Source organism: Gossypium hirsutum, chromosome D13 (genome assembly GCF_007990345.1).
Source record: "Gossypium hirsutum isolate 1008001.06 chromosome D13, Gossypium_hirsutum_v2.1, whole genome shotgun sequence".
NCBI lineage: Eukaryota > Viridiplantae > Streptophyta > Magnoliopsida > Malvales > Malvaceae > Gossypium > Gossypium hirsutum.
In genome coordinates this window covers 63340290-63366203 of record NC_053449.1, presented here as the reverse complement: position 1 = coordinate 63366203, position 25914 = coordinate 63340290, and the positions used below count along the sequence as shown (strand labels likewise).

The 25914-nt window shown below is 32.7% G+C and overlaps 4 protein-coding genes across 9 annotated transcripts; 2 read left to right on the top strand and 2 right to left on the bottom strand.

Annotated features, from left to right (window-relative positions):
• Window positions 1-4198: 4198 nt before the first annotated feature.
• LOC107945016 (uncharacterized) lies at window positions 4199-7073 on the top strand. Its single transcript, XM_016878827.2, has 4 exons — window positions 4199-4521; window positions 4816-4946; window positions 5984-6088; window positions 6278-7073. The coding sequence occupies exons 1-4, from the start codon at window positions 4450-4452 to the stop codon at window positions 6708-6710; spliced, it is 741 nt and encodes a 246-aa protein (XP_016734316.2). The 5' UTR covers window positions 4199-4449; the 3' UTR covers window positions 6711-7073.
• A 1398-nt stretch (window positions 7074-8471) lies between these two features.
• LOC107950230 (AT-hook motif nuclear-localized protein 17) lies at window positions 8472-9458 on the bottom strand. The gene has a single exon (XM_016885073.2). It carries the CDS (start codon window positions 9456-9458, stop codon window positions 8472-8474), a length of 987 nt encoding a protein of 328 aa, XP_016740562.2.
• A 5045-nt stretch (window positions 9459-14503) lies between these two features.
• LOC107945025 (epoxide hydrolase A) lies at window positions 14504-16035 on the top strand. The gene is given in 4 exon segments (XM_016878839.2): window positions 14504-15049; window positions 15331-15411; window positions 15414-15589; window positions 15667-16035. Coding segments are annotated over 4 exon segments (978 nt in total). The 5' UTR covers window positions 14504-14578; the 3' UTR covers window positions 15917-16035.
• Window positions 16036-16359: 324 nt separating this feature from the next.
• LOC107945036 (protein SMG7) lies at window positions 16360-22712 on the bottom strand. 6 transcript variants are annotated; one of them, XM_016878873.2, is made up of 8 exons: window positions 22457-22712; window positions 21328-21432; window positions 20645-21250; window positions 20390-20512; window positions 19561-19793; window positions 17536-19478; window positions 17283-17422; window positions 16360-16973 (listed from the first exon to the last, which is right to left on the bottom strand). In XM_016878873.2, the coding sequence occupies exons 2-6, from the start codon at window positions 21397-21399 to the stop codon at window positions 17546-17548; spliced, it is 2967 nt and encodes a 988-aa protein (XP_016734362.1). In that variant the 5' UTR covers window positions 21400-21432; window positions 22457-22712; the 3' UTR covers window positions 16360-16973; window positions 17283-17422; window positions 17536-17545. The 6 variants fall into 6 exon arrangements, with proteins under 6 accessions (XP_016734362.1, XP_040965520.1, XP_040965521.1 ...); XM_041109586.1 differs by having other exon boundaries at window positions 17283-17353; XM_041109587.1 differs by having other exon boundaries at window positions 21328-21389.
• Window positions 22713-25914: the final 3202 nt, after the last annotated feature.

The window sequence follows — 25914 nt, the reverse complement described above, 5'->3', positions numbered from 1 at the left end:
ATAAAAAATATAAAAAAATTATTAAATATTAAAATGAAATAAATATTTTTAAAAAATATTAAAAATAATATGGGTGGGCTTAAAATGGGCTTAGATTAATCTTTTGTAAATATGGGCAAGTTTTGACAAAATTTTAAGCCTAGGTTTCGGGTCGGGCTAGACTTGGACAAGCATAAAGTATATTAATATCATGTTTAGATCAGGCCCGACCTGACCCATGAGCACCTCTATTAAGAGGTATTAAAGGAAATAATTTAGTCTTTATACTATTAAAAAAATGACTAAATGCTCAAATTAGGGCGTAACCATTTAGAGGTTGCTCGTATAAAGGCCAAACCTTTTAAATTACTTGTATAAAGGCTTAACCTTTATAAAAATGTTCAAACAAGGACTTTTCATGCACTTCAACCCAATTTGAGTAAAACTTAAGAGAATTCTAGCATGTTTAAAATAAAATACATGACGGTTGAATCAAATATTGCTTGAAAATAAAAGAAAATAATAAAAACATAATTTGAGACTTGATATACAACATTTGAGAAGCCCTTATTTGAGTACTTTCAAAAAGGTTTGACTCTTATTTGAGCACTTTCAAAAATGTTTGGCTCTTATTTGATCACTTTGAAAAGTTTGGTTATCATATGACTAACCATTAGAACGTTGGGCCTAATTTGAACATTTAGCCTAAAAAAAAATCAAATAAAACTAAATTGGAATAGAATTAACATTTACTGCTTAATAAATGTCTTACAATTTTTTTTTTCAATTGCAATGCAATTCCAATCAAAAGATTTCATGTACAAAACCATAAAACGCTAAAAATATTTACTTTGTTAAATAGGAAAATGATATTTTTTTATACAATAAATGTTAACACATCTACAAATTGAACTTATTTAATTCTTTTTAATAGTATAAAGACTAAAATGATCTATTTAATAGTAAAATGATTAATTTGATCATGTCCTTATAATAAATTGACCTCTCAAATACATTTACCTGTTTTAATTTCTAATTGAGTTTTCAAAGTATTAGTATCATATTAATACAATCATTCAATCAATCTAACTATTAACTTGGTGGATCATAAAGGTTAAATTATAAATACATCAAGTTAAATCACGATTTGGGCCTAAACTTGGTAATTATTTTCATATTGTGGCTTGATTTTTTTTATTATCAACGTCAAGCCTTAAACTTAACAATGATTCCCACGTAGGGGCCTGAATTAGGCAATTGTTCCGACATTGGGGCTTGGACTTGGCAATTGTCCTTACATCGATGCTTGAACTTTAGGGTTTTCAAGAAAATGTCAAGGACTAACTTGGACAAAAAAAAACCCCAATGTGAGAATAATTTTCAAGTTCAGAGCTTAACTTGAACAAAAAAAAAGTTGAAGCCCCAATGTGAAGTTGCCAAGGCTCCAAATAGTTATTTGACCTTTTTAAATATTTTTCCATGCACTCACAAATTGTATATTGTACTTTAATTTTTAAGTATAATAATAAATTTAAACATTAACGTTTATATTTTCTATCAAATTGGACGATGTTCTTATTATAGTTAAATTTGAAATACCTTTTAAAATAGTCAATTTGCTTTTCTTGAATAGAAATAACGACTAAAACATTATTTTTTAAAGATATTGGCGTAACAACCTATGTAGCAGTCCACGTGCACTTTAAGTTAACATAACATTATTTATCTTATATGTCACGTCAATAAATAATTTTAAAATTATAAAAAACCATAAAAATTAAAAATAACATAAAGTACATATGAATTGCTATCTGGGTTGTTCGGTTTAAAATTTTAACATTTTAGTCAGTATTTCCATTAAAAAATCAATTCGACTCTTTTTCAAAAAGTTAGATGATCAAATTTAACTATTTTTAAGAGGTTGAGGGCCAAATTTAGCTATAAAAATAATAACAGCTAAATTGATACAAATGTAAATTTTAAGGGCTAAATTTATGATTATCCCTAGTTTTTATAGAACTTACGGACATCCTATTTAATGTTTGAAAACTACGACTGTCTAAGGGCCAAAGGGGTAATTTACCCAACTAAATCCAATTCTCAATCAATACCGATTTTTATTTTTGTTTTCTCGTGATTTCCGATAAAGAGCAAAAATAAAGAGAAAAAAGAACGCGGAATACATTCGCGTTTATCCAATCCAATGTAATAAAGTAATGGAATAAAGTAACATTTAGTCCTTATATTTAGCAATTGTTTTTATTTTAGTCTTTGAATTTTTTATGGGTTCAAGTTAGTTTTGGAATTAGACAATTTTTTTCTCTTTAGTCCCTAAACTTGGATTCGGTTAGAGTAGGATGTTGCTTGTCATTGTAAAATTATGCACATCACCACTTGAAACTTTCAAAATTTTGAAAGTTTTATAATTTCTTTATAATTTCCTTGGTATTTTTAGATTTTATATATACTTAATTTTCAGGTGATAACGTGAATTTTGAGAGAGTGACATGTAATCATACATTAATGGAATCCAGATTTAGAAACCAATTTGAGAAAAGTTGTAAACTTTTAAGACAATTATCTATAAAAAATTAGAGACCAAACTGAAAAACTTTATCAAGTTTAGGGACTCAATGTTGCTTTATCCCTAAAATGGGACGAAATGAAAGATGGAACACGCAACCTCAAATGATCGAGTTGCCGAGTTGGTCTAACTCTGTGGTAGGGGTGTTCAATCGGTTAACCGACCCGAACTACCATTAACCGAATTAATCGACCCTTTTAAACCCTTAACTTTTAACCGAACTGAAATTTTTTCAAAAAAAAAAACCGAACCGAACTAATTGGGTTCAAAATCGGTCAGTTAACCGAATTAACCGAAATTTATATGTTTTTTTATTTTTTGTTAAAACAAGTATAAAACATATAAATAATTAACCGACCTATTAATTTATATTTCCAAAAAATTAACCAAACCGACCGAATATTTATATATTATAATATTATTTATTAAATTCGGTTAATTCGGTTAACCGACCGATTTTGAACGCAATTAACCGTTAACCGAACTTCCAAAAAATTATTAACAGACCCCGACTGAATTAATTCGGTTTTACCCGAAATTTACACACCCCTACTATGTGGGTTTAGTTGTTAGGAGAAAAGTTAAAAGAATTAATAATAATAATAATAATAATAATAATAATAATACAACATTTTCTTAAAAAATAAAAATAATCTTATTGGTGAAATTTTGTTAGGGTAAACTACACCCAAGATCACTAAATTATTAATAAGTTCGCATTTTAGTTACTCAACTTTAAAGAGTTATAAAATGGTCACTAAACTATTTGACAGTTTTCATTTAAGTCACTAAATAATCAAAAGTTTTTTTTTGAGTAATTGGATTGTTATGTTTTTCTTTTAAAGTTCAACTAGCGATCTCTAAGCAACTATTCGACGATTGATATGTGGGTTAGTATCAATCGACGAGTAAAATAACATAAATTAAATTCAAATTGATCTAATGGTAAGTGTTGAAGATTAGAAAAGAAAGTTGTTTGGATTTTTGTTCACAAATTTGTGACATTCAAAGATGTTTCATAAGAAAAAAAAAACTAAATTGTAAAAGATAAGGAGAAAAAAGAGCTTTCGATTCGTGCAAGTAGTGCGAATAGAGATAACCATATAATAATAATTTTAACAACCCTGTAACTTAAATGAAGACTTTCAAATAGTTCAACGTAAAGGAGAGTAATTTTAGGTCAATCGATTTAGTTGATTCCAATTTGGATGGTTTGTGCGATTATTCCGATCGTTTATCAGTTTTAAAACTTTCAAATCTACCCAATCGAAAAATCGGCTTAATTTAATATTTTTTAATTATTTGTAATATGTTTATAATTTAAAATTTATAAAAATAAATATATTATTCAAGCGTAATAACTAAAGTCGGTTAATTGACCAAACCGACTAACCTAATGTCGATTCTTGAGCTTTAATTTGGTTGGGTCGGTTTTTGTAGATCATGGTCGGTTTAAGAAAAAATGATTAAAAAAACCAAATGCTCTCCCTAGTTCAACGACTATTTTGTAACTTTTCGAAATTGAGTGATCAAAACGAAAACTAACTAATAATTTAGTGATCTTAGGTATAATTTACCTAACAAAATTTGACCAAAAAATAAAATTTTATATTAAAAATGAATAAAATAAAATATATACACATTTTTGCCATCCACATTTCGACCCCTCTTTGATAGGGCAATAATTTTTCCAAAGAGGGTCCTCTCTCTCTCTTTCTGGAATCAGAAGAATAATTCTTCGGCATCTCAGAACACTTTTATTTTTAATTTTTCTAATTATTTTTTTACCTTTTTTTTCCATATAAAACTAAAAATTCTTTTGTTAGTTTAGTTTACTGTAAATTTGAAAGCAAAATTTTAGATTTAGTTAAAAAAAAATCAAAATCATGACTTCAGCTGTCGAGATCAACGGTGAACAACTAGTTAACGCTCTTCCCGATCTCTCGATTCAAGATCAGGTACTATTTTTTTTCTTTTTAATTTAATTTTTTGAAAATATAGTTTTTAGAACCAGATCTGTTTTATATTTTGTAATTTACGCTAGTTAAGTGTTTTTTAAAATTATGCTGTTTGGTTGCTGAGAAAACTGGAAGGAAAAGAAAGGAATAAAAGGAGAAATTGTTGATTAATGGTTATTCAGCTGTGTAGTTTTTTTTACCGTGCTATTTTTGGTAATTCAATAGAGGTTTCTTTGTGAGAACTCCATTTTATTTTATTGAATTTGTTGTTTGGATTATTCGGTTTTGATTTAGATTGAAGTGAAGAAGAAAGGGGCTGTTGTTGAAGAAGGTTGCGAAAATCACAGTGGAATATGCGCGATTTGTTTAGATAAGATAATATTGCAGGAAACTGCACTCGTGAAGGGTTGCGAGCATGCTTACTGGTTTGTCTAACCCTATCTCTTATCAATATTTGACATTAATTGCTATCTGGTTTTACTTGGTTATGTTCTTGTTTCCATGCTTCTTACACTTTTGAGCCTTCTTGATTTCACTCGAAAATTTGAAGTTTAGGGTTAAATTAACCGCTAGGTTGACGGAACGGAAGGACTTGGTTATGTTCTGTTTCCATGCTTCTAACACTTTTGAGCCTTATTTAATTTCGCCAGAAATTTCAAAGTTTAGGGTTAGATTAATGGCTAGATCGACGGACGGAATGACTCGGTTATATTCTGTTTGCATGACTTTGATGGTTCAATTAAAATGTTTTGAAGTTTAGGGATTAATTTAGAATTTGAGCCATAATTTGGGAACTTTGTTACAACGTAACCCTTTCTATAATCCCTCTGTAAATCCCAATTTTTAGGATTTAGATTTACTAAACTATCTAGAATTCATTTTATGACAAAAACCATTTTCCTTCATAATTTCAGCAATCCTAAATGTTGCCTTTTTTTTTTATACGAAGGCGTAAAAGTACTCTTCATCGACTCATCGAACCTGATCTTTGGTAATCATGCTACTCATCCAACTTTGTGAATGAGATCTGGGATTTCATAGATGACAATGTGTTTTCCTCTATAATTTGAGCAATCCCACATGTTGCCTTCGCTTTTTATGTAACAGCATAAAAGTACTCTTCCCTCACTCATCAAAGCCGGTCCTTCCTAATTGTGCTACTCATCCTGCCTTGAGAGACGAGAATTTAGAAAAGAACTAGAAAACTGTTTGCTTATTTTATGTCTATTTGTTCGGAACAACTTCTCATCTATTAATTCATGCCTGCAGATTAGCTATCACAATTGTTATTATTATTCATTTTTGGAACTCTGTTCTCAACTTCTCAGAGTATCAATGTTAGGAAAAATTGGGCTATCTCGTTTTTGTAAATCTTGTGTTTATGTGCTTCATTTGACATATGTAACATATTTTAGTCATGGAATTTTAGTTCTTATGTGTGCTTTGATGTGTGTTCTTGCAGTGTGACATGCATCCTTCGATGGGCAACATACAGTCAGATGCCCACGTGCCCTCAGTGTAAACATCCATTTGAGTTCCTTGATGTTCATCGTTCGCTCGATGGCAGGTAATCTTCGAATCCTCCATCTCCCCTTCTTTTTTTAATGAGATATGCCTCCAGTTGGAGATAGTTGAAAAGGGAGGGAGTTATTGTGCCAAACATAATTGTAGAATAATTGAATTTCTCACCGAAGTCCGGTTCGTTTCTGTTGCCATATCCCAGTAGTTGACTTTTTTTCACCTTTTGCTTTAACAGAATCCATGACTACATGTTCGAGGAAAGTGTTTGCTTACTTCTTAGTGCCACATGGTTTAAACCATTGATTGTGCTGGAGGAACGCGAAGAGGTGTATGATAATCTGGAAAGTTATTATGATTATTATCCTTACGAAGATGAGGATGATGAAGAAGATGAAGTTTATTACACCAATTCACCGAGTCTCCGCATCGGCAATCGGAGATGGGGTGATAGTGGATACGTAAGGTCAGGGCGCCAAGAAGCCAGGCCTGTTCAACGATCCAATTTCCAGGACTCCACTGGTGCCGGGTCCTCATGCGAGCCTAAGAATAAAGAAACCGCAAAAAGTACATTGGGGAGACGAGCAAAGAGAACGCTCAAACGTGAGGCTGCCAATAAGGCTGCTGCAGAAAAACATCAAGAGCATTTGATGAGTTCGAGGCAGAAGTGATTTTCTACGACGTTGAAGTGTTTAATAAAAACCTTATACCGAAGAATAAGATAAACCGGAATCCATGTATTTGGTTCTTGTATTGTACAGTATTTTCTTTCTCTGCAACAAAAATAACGACATTGTCGAAATTCGTATCTATCGGTTTATGCAGTCATCTTTAAGAGGAGACAGTCAATTAACCAGGAACTGTAATCTCGGCGTTGTATCTTCTTCCTTGGTGACTTGGTAGGGAAGGATTTGTTTGTAACTTTGATAAATTATTTCCATTAACTAACAAATTACATTCTAAGTCTTGTATAGCATTTCAGCCCCCAAAAAGTTTGTATAATTAAATAAACAGATTATTTATTTTTTTATTTATATTCTGGATATGTTTATATTTTTGGATTTATTTTTTGTTAATATGGCATTTCTTTTGTTATTATTTTTTACATGAAAATTTTGAAAAATGTTTAGATTTTTTATTAAAATTAATTTCAGTTTAGAAGTTAAAAAGCTTAATTAATCATTCAAATTGAATTAAAATTTTAATTTATAATATAAAACCAAATGATTTGAAACTCAAATCAATTTGATTTTATTATAAAGTTGATCATTTGAGTCCAATAAGGATGGGTTATCGAGGGATTTCTAATAATTTCGGAAATTTTTAAACGAAATTTTAATGTGGTGGTATTGTATTTGGTGGAAGTTCTCTCTCCTAACTTAGTTGAGAGCGATAAAAGGTAGGGGTAAATTTTTTTTTTAAAGAAGGATCTTAATTAAATTATAATTTTTGTTAGAGATTAAAATATAATTTATTATGTATTAGTTTATGATATTATTATTTTTGAAAAGGATTAAACGGTTTTTTTAGAAGATTAAAGTGTAATTTTATCATATATAAATTTATAATTTAATAAATTTTTGAGGGGTTGAAAAATAATTTTTCATTTGAAGAGGGGTTACCCATGAATAAATAGAGTGGCTAAATAGATGAATCATACATGTGCGGGCAATCACCATTGACCGCCTAAAGAAATCTTAATATTTGCGTTCGGTAGACACAAAGTTTTGGACAATTTACGATGGCCTCTAGTTGACGTGGAATCCTAATTGGGAAAATGTTATTGTTGAGGCTAACTGTGCTCTAGCTATCAAAGATATTCATGGTGGCATAAGAGGGCATTCGAATAGAGATTTAGTAATGTGAATTCAAGAACTGTGCGAACATGAGTAGAGAGTGAAAATCAAGAGATACCAAAGAAGGTGAATTGTGCTCATATTTTGGCTAAACTAATGAAAGATTTTCCTATTGACACTCGAGTATTTCATGAAGCTCCTTCAATGGTTCTTGACCAGATATGGTTAGATAAACGTTTTCTATTGTGTAATCTTACTGTTGTTACTGTTATTTCGTAATTAATAATTTCTTTTTAGTTTGTTAAAGAAAAAATATTTGCTTTTGGTGATTTTTGAAGCATATATGGCATTGTTAAGTAAAGAACACCAGCACTTGAGAACTAATTTCAGACAACACTTTAATTCATAATAAACTGAAAACAGACGACTATTCGAGCTAACTCGAATCACACTGGAAAGACTCCCCGAAACAATCGGGTCAACATCAACAAAAACACACACTTCGATGGAAGATAAACCTTCCAAGGTATATACCCTTTCAAAACCTCAATGGAACAAAGTTTCAATGAGATTAAGAGGGTATATTTATTCATAACATAAGGCCTTAAAATCTGTAGGAAATTTCAAACACGTCCTTCAGTAAGGACGTGGGGAAGGACCCCATTGCAAAACATCAGAAGACATCTGGCTCTGGCCATTCATTGGAAGGGGTACTGCTGCAACGCCATAAGCAGGGCGGAACCCATTTGCACCACCACCAACAGAACCGCGGAGGCCGAGGCCGCCACCGCCACCTAGGCCGGAGCCGACGCCGACACCGTGACTGCCACCTAAGCTGCTTAAGCCGCCGAGTACGGCACCATTGTTACCACGAAGACTAGGCATGATCATGTCTTGACGACGACGATCTTCAACTTCAAATGGGAGTTGCCTATGAAGAGCAGGGTTGACGAAAGTGTTCAACACCACAGTCGCCTCCGTCGCCACCATCAGCCTCCCCCACACTAACCCACCAGAAAGTTGACCTTGGGTACCTGCAAGAGTTACACCAAAAGTTGATTGTGGTGTCCTGTTGGAAGACGAAGGAGCACCGTTAAAGGCCATGAAAGAGCCAGACATAGCGAGTAATCCATAAGATCCATGAAGTGAGAAAGACGGCGCGTTAAAAAGAGGATGACGGAGCGTGACGTTCATGACGGAACCAGTGGCGCTAACAACAGAAACGCCGACACGGTTCCTTCGAGCAAAGCTGATAATAGTTTCGATAATATCAGCACCAGCAGTGATCTCCAAGACCGCAGGCTGCACCACAGATGAACCACCGTCCCTAGCAGTAACAGCCGCTGGTTTGGGCCTGTTTCTGGATCCAACAGGTCTTCCTCTTGGCTTCCTAGCGGTGGCTCCCGATGACGGAGCCCTTGGCTGAGGGTGGTGATCATCAATGACCATTGCAGTAGGAGTCTTAGACTTGGAAGACCCACTACCATCACCACCACTGCCATTGACTCCAACGTAGCCGGAGACAGATCCTCCGCTCAAAGGGGCGTTTTCCGACGAGGAATCGTCATCGGAAGAGTAGTTAGGGGCTTGAGAAAGAGAGATAACTCCAATCATATCCGCCATATTAGTATAATGGTTAAGGCTATTACAATGTTTTGTATAAGTTCTGTGTGTATGTGTCTCTCTTTATATAGTCACAGTGGAGTCAAATTAGACTAAGTGGGACCCACACGAAAGGTGGTTCTACGTAGGATGTGGGCCTAAATATGAATGAGATTGGATTTTGAGGGTCCACATTATTTAATTTATAAATTATAAACCGACCGGTAATTAAGTCAGCTCAACCGGATGGTAGAACCGGTTTAACTCATTAAAATATAAATTAATAAAACATAAAAATACCAAAAATCTAATTTTACAACTTTAAGATGATTTTTACTCGTTATTATTTATTAAACTAATTTTCTAGTGGTTCATTGGTTTTTTTTTTGTTTAGGAACGAACCAATTTAATCAACCGATTCGATTTTTTTTCTTAACTGATTTCGCACAAGATGTAAAATTAAATATGTTGCCAAATATTACCTTAAACATTTATATGTTTCACATTGGTAAATGCAATTTCAAGTAAAGTTTCCTTTTATTTACTAAACAATTAATTGGAGAACCGACGGTTATATTGCCACTGGTCATGTAACGGCTGAGAGAGAGACTGGGCCACAAACGACTGAGAGTAAAAAGACTATAATCTCCCTAACGAAAAGGGCCACATTACATCCCTTTCTTAGACTGTCAATAATTACAAATAAGCGGTGCTACATCGAGCGCCAAGAAGGATCATTGATTAATCAAAGCACAATTATGAACCTCGATAGACTTTTCCCATGAATAACAATCTAATTACACAAGTAAATATAATTCAATACTCCACTTGAAACATAAAACAACTTATCCCAAAATTTTAGGTATGTAGGTATAGGTACCTATAGGCTATGTATCAATACTCGTGTAAGCAAAAAAACCCATAGAAGATCTAATTAGAGAGATACAAATAGCCAAGGACAAACAACACCTAATAAGCTAGCGTCCTGGACACCATGAGGAAGGAAAGTTTTATTATGCCGACAATATGGATGGAGCACAAAAAGAGATAAAGAATAAATAAATTGTGAGTGACAATCGAAACAAAAGTTGAACGAGTGACGACAATGACCAAAAGAGACAAAAGTATCCAATAAGTTTTAGTTTATAGAAAGAGGGAGAGAAGTAGTTGATACCAAGTGTCAACAAGGGATAGAGGTAGTCAGGTTGAGGCTGGTTCAAGTGGGGTGAAGAGATTGATCTATCGCAATTTGATATGTCAATTTCGGCTCTCCAAAACACTCATGGAGCTTATTCTTAAGCAATTTATGAATCTTTTCCAGATTTTTAGTTTTTACTATGAATAATCAATTTGCTTAGTTTTACTCATTTTGATACCCAAATTGGCAAAATTATGTCATGGGGAACCCAACGATATGTTTGAGTTGGTCTAGGGGGACGAAAATGGCCCGACCTTGACAAAAACAACATTTGACATAGGTGTCACCACATTAATGCTAGGATGTTGCAACATCGAGATCCTTTGCCTCGAGGGTGCAAGACTTCAATGAGAAATCAACATGGAGCCGATTATTGAAAGAGCCACGTCATTGAGGATGTGAAGTGATGAAATCGGGGTCACCACCAAGGATGTCGCGACATTGAGAACCTCAAAAGCCACAAGTGTGCCATTGTCTAGGGTGCCGTGACACCATTGCCTAACGAGGTGAAAAATATTGTAGGGGTAATCTTTTGTCCAACACCAACTATAGTCAACACACATTTTAAAGGTAATTTTGTTATTGTTAATGTTGAATTTTTAGTTGTGTAAAAGACCTTTTGGTTGTTAACTTAAATGAGACAACTTTTATTTAATCTTTTTAGTTAGTTGTTAGCTTCTTCTCCATTTTTAGGTATAGTTATTTACTTTTTTGAGCTTAGTTGGTGTAGCTGTTAGTTTTGTTAGTTTTTACTATAACTTTTCTTTTCTTTGAAATTAAGTACTCAAGTTTTACTTTGTATTTTGATTTTTCTTCAAATCCTTCAATATGTTTCCACCTTGTTTACCTTTAAAAGTATAAAAATCTTAACTTTACCTGCATTTTCACCTCAATTGTTGCTAATATCATCCTCTTCAAAGCATCCATTAAAAACTCCTTAGATTCCTCTAACATTGCTTTTGTGTTTCCTTTAACGAACCATTTGAGCATGTGTTTGATTGTTGTTTGCATGATGATGATGATGATGATGATGATGAGTGGTAACTAAATATATGGTGGTTGGTTGATGGAAATGTTGCTTAGTTTTTTATGTAGGGACTAAATCGTAAAATTTGGACTAAATCAAATAAACTTAAAATTTTAAAATTGATGACTCTAGGTGAATATTTAGGTAGGTGAGACCAAGAGGAGAGCCTATCAAGAACCAATTTGGTTGTCCCGATTGAGTTGAGTGAGACAAAGAGATGAATCAGACTAAATTGTCTAATTTAGTAAAATGGTGACTGAAAGGTAAAATTGAACCAATTAAAAGTTTGAGCCATTTAGATCCCTATTCCAAAAATTAATCAACATGGAAGTCAACCAACTATTTTAGTTCATTAAATTGTTAGTTGTGTAATTTTAACTATTTTGCAGTTTAGTCCTTTTTAGTGATAAATAATTAAGTAGTGTAATTACCCCTTCAATATGAATTGTCGTACTATAATATTTAGCAACTAGCCAACTAGACTTTTTGTTTGCATACATTCTCCTTATTAATCACGTTATCATCTGAATTCTCTTGGGTTTGATCCTAGAAATACTCGATGTGGTCCATTGTAACACTTATAAATACTACAACTGACCTGTCACACTTGCAGTACACCGCTATATTTGTGTTGATTCATAGCCTCGACGCTTGCACCTGAAAATGAATATATATTTTTTGAATTAAATAAAGTTCGAAAACGGAATTAAATCATTTGATCATACTGAACCATTGAATGTAGAAATATCAAATATATTTTCTCATAGATTCTTTTACTATAAAGTCGTCATGATTTTAACGGAATTAGAATTGTGTTGAGAAGATTATTTAATTGAAAAAAATATTAAGATGATTATTTTTGGAAGTAGAAAAACAAATGTCGGGTGAATCAAATTATAAAGTATTGGGTTAAAAGTTCAAGAAATACTTGTAATTGGAGAGGCCCAAAAGCTCTTAATGTTAATGAGGGGATGACAAACCCTAGTATTATTAACTAAGGTTGTCGCCCTTTATACTCTTAGATAGGCTACGAGTTCGTTTTTCTAATTGAAAGCTATTTATAGAATTTTAAGATATTGTTACTCTGCCCGAAACTAGAGATAATTTATTTTCAACTATTAAATATATTTTTCGGAATAACAATTTCTGTCGGTTTCTACATTAGAAGATATTTTACGTTCTCGCACTTAAACAAAGAAAACTATTTTTAGTTTTGTGTTTTGATTCGAATCGATTGAGCCTACACTTGAAGCAGTTTGTGGTACAAGAAAAACAGAGAAAGCTGTTTGGTTGAACAAACCGACTCGATTTTCAAAATTATAATTTTCGTTGAGCAAAAAAACTATTTTCAAACCGATTTTTTTTACAACACAATTAAGACTCGGAATCGATTGTTTAACATGATTTGAATGTGTTTGATATTGAATTGCATGTATAAATGATTATATGTTGTCTGATTGACTATAGTTGTTCCAGCAACGAATGTGACATCCTATAGCTCGAGTTATAAAATACTATAATGTAAATATTAAAAAAAATGTTAAGATGCCTACAGATAAGATTTTAACAACTAAAAACAAAATTATGATATATTAAATTAAAAATAATATAAATATTTTTAAATAACTTTAAAAAATGGGCCGGTCTAAAATAGATTTGGGTTAATCATTTAAAATCGGGTCAAGCTTAATTGAAGGAAAAACATATTTAACTGCGTTTGAACTCACGTTTTCCTGATTATTGTAATAGCAACGATATCAACTAAATTAAGGTTCGATAATTTTATTTTAATATTTAAAAAATATATCTTGAATTAAAATAAAATATATTTATTAATAGAATAACATTTTGAATTTTATCAAATTAGGCATACCTAAAAATCATACGACTTGAGCGATTAAAAAATTAAAACTAATCTCAGGTTAAAAAAAAAGAAGAAGAAGAAAGGAAACCAAAAAAAGAAGTCATTTTCACTAACCAATAATTTTGGAATTAATACCTATAAGTCCTTGTAGTATAGAGTTAAGAGCAATTTAGTCCATTTCAAAATAAATAGTATTTTAGTCCCTATATTATTAAAAATAAAAAAAATACAATCCACCAAAGTGTTTAACTATTTCCATTAATGAATTATTAGATTAGGCCACATGTGATTTTGTTTTTTAAAAATTAAACAAGATCTATATTATTAAAAAATAATAAATAAATAAAATTGAAAGTCAACTTTGCTTTTAAGCCATTTACTAATAAAATCAGAAAAAAATAATTTGTGCAATAATGATAATTATTTTATTATTTAGGTCTTTCTTTAATAGGATGAGTAAAATCAGATTTAATTTGAAAATTTTGATAAAAAATTTAAATTATAAATTAAATAGTTTAAATTATTTCGATCAACTCGAATAAAAAATTTAAATTTTCAATTTAACTCGAATATGCTCAATTTAAGTTATTCGAAAATCCGAATAAAAAAAAGGCAAAACTTATTTTGATAAAACTTACTTATGTAGTTAAATAATCGTGTACTTCATCTACTAGTTAATATGTAAACGCATTAAGTATAAATAATATAATTTGTTAACTCGACTCGAAATTTTCCGACTTGATTCAAGAAAATTTTACATTGAATTCGATTGCTAAAATAAAATTTGTTAACTGGACTAATTTAAAAATTTTTAACTCGATTTAACCCTACCCTATTTTTTAATATATTTTGAGGGTTTTTTTAAAATTAATTGTTGCAATAATAGTAATAATATTTTATTTTACTTTGTTAATCCTTGATTCCTTTCATCTTTATTATTATTGATTATAATATTTTCTTCTCATCCATCAGCACTATAAAAAGGCACATGGAGACGACGATGCAGAAAACCAGAAAAATCAAGGTATTTGCGAGGATTAAGTAAAAAAATAATGGAAGCGATACGGCACCGAATGGTTGAGGTGAATGGCATAAACATTCACATAGCTGAAAAAGGTAAAGGTCCGGTCATCCTTTTCCTCCATGGCTTCCCTGAGCTTTGGTACTCATGGCGTCACCAAATCCTCGCTTTATCTAACATGGGTTACCGAACCGTTGCTCCCGATTTGAGAGGCTACGGCTACTCGGATATTCCAGAGTCAGTCGACAGTTACACTTGTTTCCACATAGTCGGCGATCTAGTGGAGTTGATAGACGTGCTGGATCCGCATGAACGGAAGGTGTTCGTGGTAGGGCATGACTGGGGAGCCATACTAGCATGGTTTTTGTGTCTGTTTAGGCCTGATAAAGTGAAAGCATTGGTGAATTTAAGTGTGCCGTTTTTGAGGTTTGATCGGAATATCAAGCCTGTTGAACTTTGGAGAGCTTATTATGGCAGTGATCATTACATCTCTAGATTTCAGGTAAATCAGACCTTTCAGATCTCCGATTCAATTGGTCTCATCGTTTTAAGTCAATGTTTAAATTTTAAAATTTAAAAAATAAAAAAACTAAAATTAATCAAATTAACGTATAAGCATTAAATCACCACAAAAACTAATAGCGTAGACTTTTTTTTTTTCTATGAAATCGATATTTATCTTGTCCAACCACGATGCCCACATCCGCGACCATAATTTAAATCCTGAGTTTAGCACAGTTTTCTTATTACAACTGAGAACTAATTGACGTGTGTGTATTACAGGAATATGGAGAAATAGAAGGTGAATTTGCATGGGTTGGTACGGATAGAGTTGAGAATGGGTTGGTACGGATAGAGTTGAGAAGGAATTTCTTACTGATTTTCCAGTGCTGTTACCAAAAGGGAAACTATTTAAACGTCCATTGGATGAACCAATTACATTGCCTAGTTGGTTATCTGAGGAAGAAGCCAATTACTACGTCACCCAATTCCAGAAAACTGGCTTCACTGGTCCACTCAACTTCTACAGAAATTTAGACAGGTATGTGTGTGTGTGTATATGTGTGTATTAGCTCGTAAGCAGTGTTGATGTTTTTGGATGTTGGCTTTTGATGGCAGAAACTGGGAACTATTGAAACCATGGGTGGGTTGTAAGATCGAAACACCAGCCAAGTTCATGATGGGGGATAAGGATCTGGTTTACCATATGCCTGGTATGAAGGATTACATTCACAACGGTGGGTTCCAAGAAGATGTGCCAGGTTTGAAGGAAGTGGTGGTGCTGGAAGGTGTTGACCATTTCATCAGCATGGAGAAACCAAGCGAGGTCAACCAATACATTTTCGACTTTTTTAGCCAGTATCATTGAACCCAAAAAGAAAGAGTGTACTAAAAACACCTTGGCTATGATCCAAGTGAATAAGTGTACGATTGATCTCTCTCTATTATAATAAAATGAGAAATATTAAAAAATAATTATATAAGATTAAAATGTCATAAATTTTTATATTCTTCACAAAATTGATTTTTTTTGAAATTTAGTTCCTTAAAAATTGATATGACAATTTGAAATAAAAAAATATTCAATAAATGTTATAATCAACCTGTATTTAACAAAATAGATATGAGTAGGGAATTATGTTCCAAATTTACGAGTACAAGAACATATGGCACATTTTAACCATTATATTATTACAAGGATGTTTTTATCAAATAAACACAAAAAATAATATTTTCATTGTTGGGCCCTTAAGCCTGAATGTCAATAGAAGCATGGCTAAATGTGTATATAAAAAAAAGAAAATCTGCATATGCAATGACCTGCGCAATTCTCCATAGATTTATTTCGTTACACTGAAAGTTTTGAGTGAAACCCTAACTTCAAACCATAAAAAAAGAAGACAAACTAGTGTTTATGTGTTCCACCATAACTCATATCAAACTAGTAACAAATGCTTAATAACAATATTATGAACCTAAAAACAAGTCTTTCAACCATAAATATATTATGTATGTATATGTAGCAAACATACATAAATCACACATTCTGCTACTCAAAAGCACCACCAATAATCCCAAATCCCAACAATGTCCAACAACTGTATGCACAACATACCCGTATAAACATGTCAACGACACCTCTGAAGCTCATCCACAGAGTAACTGGGTCGAGCACACATCATATACTTTAGTCTCAGCTGCCGGTTGCCGACTTTTAACAGCAACTTAGGCAAATGAGCATTGGATAGATAGTTAGGATAGTAAACCAAGTTCTTTTTCCAACCAACTCTTCAAGACATAGCCCCAAACCCGATAGATGATCTTATTAACACGTTTTTATCTCCATCCCAAGTAACCAATTAAGGCATTTTACTCCTTACAAGTTTCGCGTCTTAAATATGGTTTTCCCCAATCTTCCTCGAAATCTGCAAAAATCAAACAGTAAGAACCACTTCTATTGAGATGAACAGGAAAACATGTATGCGTGCACCAAATTCAAGCCAACACAATCAGACATTCTACACAGACACGAGTATTTTTTGGCACTAAATATAGAATGGCTATAAGCATTACTCTAACCAAGTGCATACGGACAAACAAGTTTCATTATTGTTGCAAACAGAGGAGGGAGTAAATGGGAAACTATCAAAGAAAAATTGCTAAGAGCATACGAAGAAACACAAAAAAGAGAGAGTGATCGATGATCAGAGAAAAATAATCAGGTGCATACTCACTTGTTTAACGGCAAGTGCCCACTAGAAGCCAAGGCCACCCATGCTCCAACAAAAACTCAATACTGACAATGCTTCAAAGATGGAGTTGAATTTGGCAGCAAACGGATGCAGTACAACAGGAATCATTCTCAACTCAAGAACTTAAAGGAAAAAACAAGTTTAGATGGAACAAGATTTACGTAAAGAAATTTAGCAACAAACAAGATCAACTATAAAATCAAGAGGTAGAAAATGAGTAGAAAAGCAAAGTTACCAGATTGATCTCACACAAAATAACGACCTGTCCAGACTGATTGTCCTTGATACGGCTCAGGCTGTGCAGTAAACTGCTGGTTTCCATTCATCAATTGCTGTTGCTGCAACTTCAGTTCATGTCGATTTTTCAGATGCTCAAGAGTATGGTAATCCTGCCAGCCTTTCTGCTTTTCCATTTGAAACTGCGCTGTTGGACCCTGTTTCCCAGGGAAAGGGAAACTTACCATTCCATTCAAACCATTGCTGCTGTTATTGACATAATTGGGATCTGCATGAGATGCATGATTGAGGGAACTATCAAACCCAGAGCTTTTCAATGATGGTGTCAACTGATACCCATCCAACCAACTATAATCATCCATCAGGGGGTTTTCCAAGTGTGAAGCAGAAACGGATTCACTCTGTGGCTTTGAAGGAACATGGCTAAAACCAGGTGGAGGACCAAGATGCCTAACCGGGCGGCTAACTGGATTCTTCCGCATCCCAACTTGCAAAGCGGAGGAAGTTTTAGCAGCCAAAGCATCAGCAGTAACTCCAGATGGTACAATAGCATCAATTCTGGATGGCAACACAGTATCTGGCACTTTCATCTGACTGTAGTACATATCACCAGCACTGGCACTAATGGGTAATTTTTGGAAACCAACCGAACGAGCTGTAGGATGAGACAGGCTTGCATTATCTTGCAACCCAAGTTTTGTTAAATGCCCATTCTCCAGCATCGTCAAACCTTTTAAGCTATTAACCAGAGAAGTAGCTTCTTCCACTGACCAACCAGACGATTGCACATGAACAGGTTGCTGAAGCTGAGGGGCAATGCTACCAACAGATACAGGCAGTGGAGAACTAACATCAAATGTATTATGCTGATGAAGACTAGCAGGAGGACCAGACATGGTACTGCCATAAAATTTGACATCACCTGGAGCGCTACTTCGATCATGCTTCAAAGCCTCAGAGGGGGGCCAGTTTGGACCAACCACTTCAGTTCTCTTCTCGCTCACAGCTGGCTGGAAAACAATCACTTCATCATCATCATCCTCTTCCTCAACCATTCTAGGTTGCGGGATTGGCTGCACATTTCCAATATTAACTGACTTCTCAGAAGGGGTTTCATGCCCCACACCATTTGTTGCCAGTGAGGTAGAAGTGCTGAATGTGACATCTTCAGAGGGCTCAGCACCAATAAGAAATTTCTTTGCTTTTGAATCAAAACAGACATTTTTCTGATCAACCCTAATGACATTAGCTAGAGCCTTCCCAGCTGCTAAGATCCTCTTGACACGGGCTTTCTTTTCCTTATCACCTTCACTTATAAAGGAGCGCTTTCTTGAGAAGTCCAAAATAGTGTGTGCTGGAACAAGTGGCAAGAACCCTCTCAACTCAAAGTCCTCCGACAATGCAAGACAGTTTTCAGTTTCTCCTTCATACCTACTCATATTGAAAAAGCAGGTCTCATCTTCATCATCACCAATGCCCATTGTCCTAATTGACAAGATCTTATTCAGAAATGATATGCAATGTTTCCAGAAAAGTGATCTAGTCATTGACTGTTTCTCATCCACATCACTGCCAGCTACTGCAACATCTGGGCAGCAAGCTAGCCACTCTAAAAAAACAAGAATAGCAGGTAAGGTGTAGCTTGAAGAAACATCCCGGAGCTGTGAACATCTCTCTACTACATGTCGCATCAACTCAAAAACTGCAACGAATGCATTTTGAAGTAGCGCAGTGCGCTGCACAATTTCAGCATATGTTTGACCATCACTCTCCCTCTTCAGATTGTAAACTGTAAATACAAGAATGGAAACCATCCTAACAAGGAGAAGTGCATTCTCAGCAGCATCTGTGCCAAAATTAAGTTCCTCTTCTGGCCCAGAAGAGAGAAGTTCACATAAATCATGACTAACAAGAGAAAGAACATCAGCAAACGTCTCAAGACTGCACAAAGGAAGCTTCAATTAGAACACAAAACCCAGAAAACTTGGTCAATGATAGAGAATAAATTTCTGAAAAAGTATACCTTGTGCGTGTAAAAAGAATGCCATTAAGCCGCACAAATCGAATGCAGAAGGATTTAAAAGCATCCTGGACACCAGATACTTTCTCTCTAGCAGCGTTTGATTCCATGTTGGTCTCTTTAGCTGCAAGTTTTGCTTCTGCTTTCCCCCTATCTTTTCCAGATAACCGTACAGCAGGTTCCTTGACCAAAGGAGCTTTAACATCTCCAGGAAGTTGTGAATAATTATGACGATTCTGCAAACAAAAACAGACTTATTTATACAATTTCTATAGTTGTATACATATCCAAGTACTAGCATATAAATAATAAATCCGCTCACAACTCAATTGTCAAATCAGTCACATATAAATACAATTAGTTATCGCACTCTTAACAACAATTGAAGAAACCTTATGAGAATAAAAGTAAACAAATCTTAAACTTGGATTACCACGTCAGAAAAAGAAATGTCTTTGACACAGTTAAATATCGTCCCAAAACTCCATAGATGAAAACGTTAGGTAACAGTTGATATAATCTCACATTGTAACTTAAACTAACCCATGCATATAGCACGGATGAGTACCTTTGCAGAAAACCACCTTAGACAAGGTTAATGGTTTGCAGTTATCTAAAATTTTCAAAGACATCTAAGTAATGCTTAAGAAGGTAAACAAACATCAAAATGTTCAACTAGGCCAGCAACTTAATGTCATAGTCAGATGCAAAAACGTACATTAACCAATCATCTATAATACACATCCACAAGTCCATAGTAAAGACAAATGCTGTCTGAAAGTAAATGTATAAACCCAAATTCCAAAATATAAACTACAATTTGCATTTATACCTTCTCAAATGCCACAATCAAGTTATCTCTTGCAGTTGAAAAGGGGTTATCCACTGCCAAACTTCGGAAATATCGATAAACAGCTCCCAGCTCATCTCCAGAATAGGATGCCAATATAGCTAGCTGAATAAGGTGATCAATGGCCACGTTAAGAATCAAAATATAGATGAACATAAAAACTTCAAGGCAGGTGCAAAAAGCTCGCTGGGACATAAAAGTTAAGCATAATTTATTAACAGGAAAATAAAGAAAAACCTGATGATGTGGATTCCCACTTGATGACCAAATCGATGCAGCTTGCAAGTAGTAACTTGAAGCTGCTGCATACTCGCGTGATTTAGAGTCTCCATCTCCATATAATCCTTTGTACCGTGCTAGGTCTCCCAAGTATATCAAACAACGGTGACAAGACACCAAACCTTTTTTTATGTCAGTAGATTTCTTCCCATCTTTGTCCATAACAATTTGGCTTTCCGAATCATCAGAAAAGTACCCAAATGGAAGTCCATACTTTGCTCTGATTTTCAAAATTAGATCATGATAAAATCCTGTTGCCTCTGAAAGGAAAGTCTTAAACTGCAGTCTTATTTTTGTAAGTCGATCAGGCCGCGGAGGAACTTTCACACCCTGAGACGTGTTTGATCCTGCAGAGGATACTGCAGCACTATAATGAGCTCTTAGTTCCTCAATCCGCTTATAATGTAACTGCCACAAAGCATATTCAATATTGTGCTGCTCGGAAAAAGCATGGTCCTCAAGAATTATAGCCTCGTAATTCTCACGCATCTGCTGCCAGGCATTGGGATCTGAAGGCACTCGTGCCTGAGCAGATCTCCTACGATTTTTTTCCAATTCGATATTCTGCAGAGGATGCCATATGTAAACATCATGACCAGGATCTAAAATGGAACCTCATTTCTAGAGAATATAAGATATACCTTCTCATAAAGACGCTGTGCGCGCTCCCTAGATGAAGGAGCAGACATTTTATCTATCTGCACTATCATCATCCATCCAAAATAATTCGTCAAAATGCATTAAATCTGCACAATGCACACGTAACCAGCAATGCAGACTAAGCCACGTATTATTGGCTAAAACAAATCGAACCAAATCAAATACAACATAGTTATAATGATAGGTGGGAAAGAATCAAATCTTCCAAAATACTGAAAGCATTTATTAAACCATTTGGCTTATTGCAAAACCTATGACCAAGATCTAGAAAATCACCAAAGAATCTGGAGGAAACTCTCACAAAACATAGCGATGCTATAAAAAGTACAATTTAAAATCTCTAAACCAGAATGACTTCCTTGAATATACTTCAAAGTGCTTCAGTCCTCAAATGGCAGCTTCATTCAGTCCAAATACACACAAAAGTTTAAATCCTTACGAATGTGTCTCGCTTATCCTTTCATGATCAGTCAAAATTGTTCAAAATTTATTGCAAAATCTAGCATAACACTGGAGCTACTTCCAAATGGCAATAACATCCTAAAACTAGTACAATTAGCCTCAACCTAGTATACTAAAAAATTGATAGTAAACCCAGACATTGCTTCGTTTGATTAAAATAATTAACAGCCGACCCAAACATTCTACAAATCAACAAAGGACAATAATATTTCCCAAAATTTAAAAACGTTAAATAATTAAAAACCCTCAAAAGCATAGTCTTTCAAATAATAAAATTCCCATGGATACTGATAAACGTAAAGAAAATCAACTTCTTATTATCTCAAATCAATTTCAAAGGTATAATTACCCTTTTTTCTCTAAAAATTTATTAAGAAAAAAAAACAGTTCTTTTAGGTTGTATTACATTTACAGTTTCAGATTAATTTTCCCCTTCCCGTCGTATTTCATTTTTTTTTTCTCAAAATACAGATAAAATTACATTAATAACACACAAAAAAATAAAATTCCATAACAAAAAAAAGAGATGAAAATAAACAGCACCTGATCGTCAAACAAGAAGATGATTACATCAATTAATCCCGAAAAATCACCAGGAAAAATCCGAAAAAAAAATCCGAAAAAAAAATAAAATAAAAAGGAACTCACCTGAGGCGGATCGGATCTGAAGAAAAACCTCGAACTAAACCATCGCGAAAACGAATTAACAGAGGGATTAATTTAGGGTTTGGTCGTTGGAAAATTAAAAGAGAGAGAGAGAGAGAGAGAGAGAGAGAGAAGAAGTAGAAGAAGAAGAAAAGAGAGATAATGTCTTTGATTTTGGTCTAAATTGGGTATGAGGTTAGAATTTCAACAATTTCAATGTTTTTTTTTCTCATTTTGTTTTTCTTGCTCAATACTTGACGGCTCGGAGCGGTGACCTTCAAACGGCACCGTTTTAATTGGCTTTTTTCTTTCTTAATTATTATTTTTATTAACCGCTTCGTTTATGATTCTAGAGAGGAAGCACGTTTGACGCGCTATGAAGTCGAGTGAGAGAGTGCTCAGTATGGAAATACATAGAGAATCACATCGAATCGTATATTCCTTTTTTTTATAAAATAATTTTTAGTCCTTGAACTTGATAAAATTTCTCATATTAGTCCATGTAGTTCTTTTTGTGTCTGTGTTAGTCTCAAAATTTGGTAGGGTTTTTTCTCAATTTGGATCTTTGAACTTGGATTTCCTTAAAGTAAGATGATGCGACACTATGAGATTATACCACGTCATCACAAAATCCATGTTTAAGGATCAAATTAAAAAAATTATCAAGTTTTGAGCCAAATATGAACAATTTTTTTGCTATCAAACTAAAAAAAAATTGCTAAATTCAGGAATTAAATGTTAATTTATCACTTTTTTATACATTTCCGTAAGATAAGAAAATAGATAAAATACATGCTTTTTATGAGGTGGCAGACATTTTTTTAAGGGAGGTCAAAATTAAATTTTATTTTTTATGATACTAAAAATGTAATTTCATCATTTAAAAAGTTACATCTTTATAATTTTTAAATAATTAATTCAAATTTTATTGTTTTAAGGGGTAAAACTATAATTTCACATTTATTAATTTAAAATTTTAAAAATTTAAAGAACATAAATAAAAAATTTTCCATTTTAGTGAAATCCCCCTCAAACTATGCCATGCTTATGCTTTCTTATAAAAAAATATTTCTAATTATCAAATGTAATATTTACATCCCAAAATTATAAGCTCTTTTAGATAAAATAAATGAAAAAAGGAGGTCGAAATTGTCCAAAATTCCCATAAATCATAAATCTCTACAAAAGCATTAGAGATTTCACTCAATAATAATCCTAAAGATTTTGTGTCCCTAGCTATTTATTCATATCTATAGACTTTATTTGATGGAGGTCCATGTCACGTTGATGCCATTCTTCCATCAATTTCCACGAAATAATAATTTATTTATATGTCATTCATGATTTGCTGTCGAAGTAAAAAATTTATAATTAATTATAAATTTTTTAGAGAGTTAAAACTGTAATTTCTGACACTATATTGAAGTAAAATTTTATAAATGTCGAGGGATTAAATTATAAATTTTTTATTTACAGAGAGAACATAATTGAATTTTAAATGTTAGGAGGAGACCGAATTATAATTTTACATTAAAATAACTTTAAACTTTACAAATACTCAATGAACTAAAGGAACAATTTTTCATTTTTGGAGGTCAGGTTCCTGCCTGTCCTCTCTAGCTTCGCCGTGGTTATCACTCATAGGCTTCGTGAGTTTCTCGCAACTTGAATTCTCCAAGTCCTTATGAATTTTTCCTTCGAGTTTGTAGAATTTATTTTGACTAAGTATTCATTGCATATGTTATTTCAAATTAGAGATGTTTCCATTATCACGGAAACGAATATTTGCTTAGAGACTCGTTGTGTTAAGGTTTGTTTTCTTTGATAGTCTAATGTGTTGTATGATTGAGAAAATCGCGAAAACGTGACAAGATCTCTCCTTGCTCCTATGTAACGATGAAGAGATTTTTTGTTGTTGTTGGTATTAAGAAATTGGAGAGAATCAATTATAAACTCACATAGGCACAATTAGAATTAGATAGCAATAATCGACTATCTAACCGAATCTGGTTGGTAACTTTAATTGGAGCAATATGAAAAACTCGGGATCAATCGAAAACTCTTTCATTAATCCCACTAGAATGTGAGGCGCAAAATTTGCTTCTCTCAAAATCTACTTAATTACCGCTAGTCATTCACGTCTATTTAGTTCTTGTATTCGTAAAACTCATATGATGAGACATTTTTTAAATAATGAAAGCTCGTCTTCTCTTTTAAAAAAGTTTAAGATTTTATTTATCTATCGAAGCTTTGTTTTCTACAATACTAAGAAATGAAATTTAATAATAATTATTATTATTATTATTATCAATTTTTTTACTTTGGTTTTTAATTCATGATTTAGTCTTTAAAATAAATCTTTTTTTTTACTTCGGTATTTAAATTTTTTGTCCCAATTTAGCATTTAAAGTATCAATATTTTTATTTTTTTTTCATTTTGTAGCGGCCCTTAAAAAAATCTGTTAGGCTACTTTGGCGAATAGAAAAGTGTAATGTGGTTTGTTTTTTGCCAATAAAAAATAAAAAATAAAAAATATCATATATCATATATAATATATAACAAATTTAAAAAATTTTAATTTTTAATAAAATTCTAAAATATATAATTTTAAAATTAAAAAAGTCAAAATAATATATAAAAATTGAAAATTGTTATAAAAACTAAAAAGGTATTTAAATTTTAAGTAATTGAAAAAAAACCTTGAAATTTAAATACTTTTTTATAATTTTATAAAAAAATATATTTTAAAAATTTTTTAAAATATTTTTTATAAGTTTTTATAAAATTTTTACATTTTTAATAATATTATTGATTTCAACTAATTTCATTTCAATTATCGTATTTTTTTGTAAATTTTATTTTTACAAAATTTTATAATTTGTATATTTTTTTTCTAGAATTTTCATATATATATTGAATTTTTATATATTTATTTTTATTTTCATATTTTTTAATGTGTGTATACATTTAATATAAGAAAATATTTTGTTTTTTATATAAAACCGCCACATGGTGCTTTATGATTGACTATCAAAATTTGTTAACATGTGCCAAAAAATGGACTAAAAAATATAGCGGAGGCATATTTTAGGTACCAAATTAAGAAGTGATAGATACTTTAGGTACCAAATTGGGACAAAAAAAGTTTAAGTACCAGAGTGAAAAAATGGGTATACTTCAAGAGTCACTTCATGAATTAAGCCTAACAACAACAGCAACAATAATAATAAAGAACGGATCAACTTACATTAGTGCAAAATTTAAATGGTTTTACACATGTTCGTAACTTTTTATAGGTTAATATTTTAACAACCCAACATTGAATTTATCAATATGTTTACCCCGTCATGCATGTAAAATTTTAAATAGATTCAATATCTATATCTTGTCAATCTAAAATATTATCTATATTAATATATTTAACAGTTAAAAATTTTTTATATAAAATAATTTATTAGAA